The sequence below is a fragment of the Charadrius vociferus genome, unplaced genomic scaffold (genome assembly GCF_000708025.1).
Source record: "Charadrius vociferus isolate BGI_N301 unplaced genomic scaffold, ASM70802v2 scaffold567, whole genome shotgun sequence".
NCBI lineage: Eukaryota > Metazoa > Chordata > Aves > Charadriiformes > Charadriidae > Charadrius > Charadrius vociferus.
The window spans coordinates 949,465-955,695 of NW_009649304.1; the positions used below are offsets into that span (position 1 = coordinate 949,465).

The 6,231-nt window shown below is 40.0% G+C and overlaps 1 protein-coding gene across 1 annotated transcript in view; it reads right to left on the minus strand.

Annotated features, from left to right (window-relative positions):
• The window catches only part of ANKRD13A (ankyrin repeat domain 13A), a 12,824-nt gene that overhangs the window by 4,940 nt on the left and 1,653 nt on the right, over positions 1-6,231 (minus strand). Inside the window, exons 2-8 of the mRNA XM_009889161.1 lie at positions 5,269-5,401; positions 5,010-5,134; positions 4,528-4,573; positions 3,686-3,829; positions 3,059-3,254; positions 1,912-1,978; positions 391-472 (exon numbers count right to left, since the gene is read on the minus strand). Of these exons, the coding sequence (XP_009887463.1) occupies positions 391-472; positions 1,912-1,978; positions 3,059-3,254; positions 3,686-3,829; positions 4,528-4,573; positions 5,010-5,134; positions 5,269-5,401 (793 nt within the window). The remainder of the gene's footprint in view (positions 1-390; positions 473-1,911; positions 1,979-3,058; positions 3,255-3,685; positions 3,830-4,527; positions 4,574-5,009; positions 5,135-5,268; positions 5,402-6,231) is intronic.

Sequence of the window (6,231 nt, forward strand, 5' to 3'; positions counted from 1 at the left end):
GAAATTAGTGGACCAAACTAAAAGAGAAAGTCCAAGCAAACAAAGCCTACGTGAATCTTGTAATCATGGCCAAAGCAGAGAAAAAGCATGAATATATTCCCGAGCAGGAAAAAGCATGGAAAAGCACAGCTTTTTAAAACTTGCAATAAACTTTCAACAGTTTGAAGGGCTCTTCTTTCCTCCAAATACAGCTAGGATAAATACTGCTTCATTTGTCAGCCAGGAGTCAAGTAACGAGCTACCTCAGACACACAACACGTGAAAGCAAAGCAGGGCAAAGTCAGCAAGAAAAGTATTGTCTCTCTGTCCAGTTGTTCTGCAGTCACACAGAGACGGTATCAGAGAGCCAAAAGATTCTACTTATTTCCAGGTATCCTACAAGAAAACTACCTTTATATCTTTTCTTCTCCTCTTCTGTTAAATGTTCTGTTCGGATTTTTGTGACCACGTTCACATTGTTTGCAATGTATACCTTTAAAAAAAAAAAAAAAAGTATAAGGACAAGAACCAAAAAGCATCACAGGTTAAAAAAAGAATTCTCTCTAGCAAAACACCATGTACGCAAATCTAAAGAGAGAATAAAGCAGCGTGGATCTGCCTCTTATTGACAAAGATCTTCATCTTTAACACACCGGTGATCGACAGGAAATGCTACACTTTGATTTTTCCATTCGCATTTTAACAGAAATCCTACATACTATATTCTTGACAGACCTATGGCAAGGCTGAAACTAGATGCCACCTGCTGGGCAAGTTGATAAAATAAGAAACCCCGCAAATCATACCCCACAGTACTTCCACGCAGCATTAATCTTGCACGCATCCTGTGCCGAAAGAATCGCAAAGGAGTTCGGTCATCGACTTGGATAACCAAAGTCAGGATGACAGAAGTCAGCCTCTCAACCAGGTTCCTGGAAAGCCCATTTACACACTTTTAACTAGCTTGGGTAACTAACTAAACCAACCTCAAAACCAGACAGGCATTTCCAAACTCACTGGAAAGAATCCCCACCTGGGCAGAGATTTTAAGAGAGAACAGGGAAGGAAAGTCAGCTAACACTATTTCTAAACAGAGGTCACTCGTAAGACCTTCCAAATGAAATTCAGTGATAGTTTAGTTCTGCAGGAACACCAATGAACACCAACGTCCAAATGAATCGTCCTGCAGTCTTACGAGAAAAACCTTCATGTAATTGTAGAAAGCTATTTAGCACTTATTCTTCTGTTAAATGAAATTATAAAACATGGTTTACCGCCCAAATTCCAAAACCCAGAGTAAACACAGACTTACAAATCAGGGCAGTTAATTCTTGTCATTCTTAATGTAAATTTCTAAAAGAGTAAGGCTGTAAAGGCACCTTCAAAAATATTTCACTAAAGTGAAACACAAAACACACAAAACCAGTGTCACATGGAACAAATCTAAGCAACCGTATGACTCATGAGCATGGTCAGGGTCTTTAATTTACCAGCAGTCTCTTATTACTCGAACTCATGATGCAACTCATGGCAGCAGGAGGCTGTTATTCCCTTGCAACGCTGTTATGAGAGAGTGCCTAAGGCACTTCACCAGCGGGCTCCTCGTCTTTTCAGCATTGAAAGAATGACAACATTCAAGAATTAATCCAATTCCAGTTTTTGGATAGAATGGAGTTCTAGCAGTTACGCTGACTCTTTTTCCCCCTCTTCTCCTGAAATTCTTTGATCGTCCCTCTCCCCTAAAGCTCCTGCTGACGTTCCTGCACAAGCTTGGCAGCCTTGAAGTTCCTTCGCTCCTGCCCAGCTCTGCTGGCAACACGATAAAGCTCTTGATGGGAAGCTTAGAACCTGAAATACTCAGGAAATAAAGGCAAAACACAGTCACACTTCAGTTAGCTGTAACACCTCTTAATTACATAGAACGGGCTTTACCTTTGCTTCATAACCATTTACACCTTCCGCTTTTTCTGTCCTCCATACCCAGAATCCAGATGTGGTTCTGACAAAAAGTGAACACCACAAGCGTCTATACAGTTGCATTTCTACACAATCCCCAGCCCACTTTTCTAAAATCGTTCTGAAACATTTGATGAGTTACTTCATTTTTAACCCCAGACAAAAGCACAGGTCAATCTGTCCTCACGCACACGTATCACAAGAGGGCTGAGGAAGTTACGCTGTTTCTGTTCTGATGCAGTCCGCAGCCAAAGCCCAGGGGCTCAGCCGGAGATTTTAGATTGAGATGTGGATACCTGAGCCACAGAGAAGGAAGACAGCCTACAAACGTACCAAATTATTTTGTTTCCCAGCCTGGGCACGGCAGCTTTTAGCACACAGTTTAATTTCAAAAGTAATCCGTCATTGTGATTTGGGAAACTGGACGGTAGGAGTACTTCTGTCTAGGAAATCCGAGTTTCTGGATGTGTAGATGCTGCAGTTACTAAGGCTCAGAGATCATCACAGGGACACTGATTCTGGGTAGCTTTGAAAGGGTACAAAACATTCAGGAATTGTACATCTCACTTTGAAAACACTTGTTTTGTATGATCTTGGGGGTGGTTTACTGCATCACAGAGCACTCCAAAAGGAGCTTCGTAAAAAGGATTGACTGAGCTGACAGATGCCTGGGTAAGCGCGTGTAGTACACAAGGAAGACAAACACGCGTCTGTGGAAAGACAGACTATACGCGTATTTTTATTTAAAGCATTAATGTGAGATTTGACTGACTTAGCTACAAGATATAAGTTCTTGCCCATTAGTTTCAGCATTATACATATGGATTTGGGTGAAACGCAAGCTTGTAATGAGATGTTAACATTGATCCCACTAATATGATAAACTGAAAGCTTTCTGCAGATCAGTTCTTTCAACTGGAAACTTTTTGCCAAGCAAGAGTGACAAGCTGACCAAGCTAAATTTCTTTATCTAATGGTATGTGAAGTTTAAAGTCATTCCAGATCTAGCTTTAGAAGTTCTAATTACCAGGGCTTTGGAGAGTCTGTCTTTAAAGCTTTATTGCAAGGATGACCATACACAATCTTTAAGGGTTTGTGTGACACGAGAAACTTTGTAGCTTACCTTTCAAAAGCAATATTTTTTGTATCAAGGCACGTATTAATAATTGGAGATGTAAGGCGTCTTTCCACATCTTTTCTTTTTGGTGTCATAGATCCCAATGTCAAACGCTTCATATGTTGGGAAATCTCAAAACGCTCCGTTGTAACAAACTTATCATCATGATTTATCTCAATTAGTTCTGCCCAGCCTCCGGTATCTGTTGGAAATGGTACATCTCAATCTAAAAAACTTAGCAACAGTATAGCAGAATGAAAAACTGGATTCTGTATATCAAATCAGGGCAGATGCTAATTCACTGTGTTTTGCACTCACCTGAGATCAAATCTGGAGCAGTATCTAAAATTGTGTTTTCATTTGGGGGCTAGGAAAAAGTAACTAAAGGACTGAAGTCAAATTTTAGTCCTGTTACCAAATTTTGACCTCAGATTTACTCAAAGGGAAGAAATTAAGCCATTACGTTAAACCACAAAACAGTATCTCTGAGACACTCACAGAATATATGTAGAAAAAACTTTTTTAAAATTCAGTACTCGGCCTCAACGTGTCTTTTTGAGCAAAACTGGGGTTTCTCATTGTGGCTGACATAGTATTTGGTGATCAATAGTGCAGACATGCTAAAATACTTACCTTCTCCCTTGAAAATTAAACTGCGCCTTCCTCTCTCCCAGCTCATGTTTTCAAAGCCCAGCAAAGTGATATCAACACGCAGCTTGGCACCACTTTTCCAGATGCGGCAGACATCACTTGGACAAACTCGAGAAACCAGTGGGACTGTAAAAGAAAATGAGAAAAATGTAAACAGCAAATGTTCAGGAGAGTAAGCACACAGGAAATCTGAAGTCAAGCAGAAGCTATCTCGCTGATACAGGATTGCTCAGTCCTATGGTCATTATCCCAGAGGAGGCGAGATATTGATCCTCTTTTGCTTTAAATACAATTAGGGACAAAAGCACCAACTTTAAAGATAAACATGAAAAGGAAAAGACATTCATTCAGACTAAGAGACATGAAATGGCATAAACCCCATCTCCTAGCAGTCTTAATACTTAGCTGTTTGGAAAATTAAGTCAACTGGAAGGCCTAGCGCTCGTTCCCTCAAAAGAAAAGCAGGTACTTCCCAAGTAGTCTGTGCATCTATATATGAGATACATATCACTGTCTTAATCATTAATAGCCAGAGAGAGGTAAACAAAACCCTGAGAAAAGTCTTCAGCAATGCTAGCAACAGCTTAAAGTCTCCATTTAAAAACAAACAAATAAAAAAAAAAAACCCAAAAAACAACAAACCAACCAACCAAACAGGAAACAAAGAATAATTTTGCAACAAAAATACAAGAGGTCATTTTGAGATGTGAAAAGATAGGTATTCTGGGGAACAGGTACTTCTCTGCACTTCTTTGAGACATTTGTACATAAGCAAGTCCCGTTGTCTACAGTTTAGGAGAGGTAACAACGACCAGGTTTCTTACCCCAGCTAGTGAACTCCCACTTCATTTCCACATAAAAGTCAGGAGTCTGGAAAAGGAAAATACTTTGTGAATATTTCACGAAACAGTTTTAATCTAACATTTAGTACAGCATTTCTCATTACCATTTTAGAAAAAGGAAAACAAAGAGATCAGAACTCGACACACGATAAACGAACATTAAAAAAATGAAATTGAAACTAAAACCCAAAAACATTGGCCTACCACTGCTGCTTGCTGATGAGCTCTTCTTCCTTATTTTACTATAGCAGCAGTAACGACTTCAAGATTCAGCCTCCAATGTTGGAGTTCATGACTAAGGATTTCAAAGTCAAGTCAAGGAAAAAGTCTCCACCTCCCACAGTGCTATAGAATACGCAAGTTGAAACGAAGAACACAATTGCCCATTTGGTTTCAGTTTACCTACCTGAACTACCTGACCGACGATTACAGTCTGGAGCAAGAGGTTTGAACTAAATAATTACCTCATTAATCTTTTGGAGTAATTCAGGAACTCCTCCAAGTGTCATAGAAGTCTGCTGGTAGTCCCGATGCTGCAGAATCATTTGTACCATCTCTGGATCTCCTGTGCTGACAGCCTCATGTAAAACTGGAAGAAATCCAGACACAAGCTAGTTTCTGTTCGCCTCATGAGCGAAATACACAACGTAAAAGCAGTCAAAATGCCACACCTGCAACTGAAAACTATTAACACACAACTTCTGTTTTCCAAGTTATCTTTACCTGTCCATCCCTGTGCATTCTCTTTCGTTACGTCTGCCTTGTGTTGAAGAAGGACTTTGGCAGATTCTATATAACCCAAGGAAACAGCAAGGTGCAACAAGGTCCGGCCTCGTGGATCACGTTGATCAACATCCTGTTGAGTATCCGAGAGAGAAATAGTGTTGAAGCTGTCCTATCAAATGCAACTAATCTGTGCACACTGAGAAGAGTTTCTATAAACAAAGCTTGTCCGGAGTAATCCAGGAGTCAATATTCCCTAGCTATTCCCACGTATGAGTCTGTGGTGCACAGCCAGCTCAGTTTTCAAACACTCCTGTACTGCCCTTCTGCACCCCGTGCAGCGCAATCCTACTTCCCCACTGAAATAAAAAGAGAAGCAGAACAGGGCCTAGAAAACCAACATGGTAAGAACTAGTATCACTGTAAGACATCGCTGAGTTCTTGTTGGTGCTTCTCATTTCTTTTTCTGTAATTATTTCCCCTTCTGTCTCCCTTTCAGGAGAAGACAGGAGTTCTAGTCTGTGTGCATTGCACCATGGACAGTCAACAGCCTGAGAGACCAGTAGAGAGTTTAACATTATACAACATAATGGGGCAGGAAAGAGGGGAAAAAAAGTAACGGGGCATAAAACAATAATTTTGTATGGCACTTTTTTTGAAAGTATAAAAGCAAATGGTATTTTACAAAGCATTCATTTGACTGACACACACAGCACAATGAAGAGTGAGCGCACTTTGTACAAGTCACTAAAAAAAAAAAAACAAAACCACACTACACAGGCATAAATATCCAAAACATGCAAGCACAACATACTCATACCTTACATATTTTTCACTATTAGCTTAGAGATTTGAAACAGAAGAGCATCTATAACTAAAGGAAAAGGGGAAAGTCAATAGCAGAATAAGAAAGGAAAGTTATTACGCAAGTTAACACGGTTATCTGACAGCATTACGTTAGAA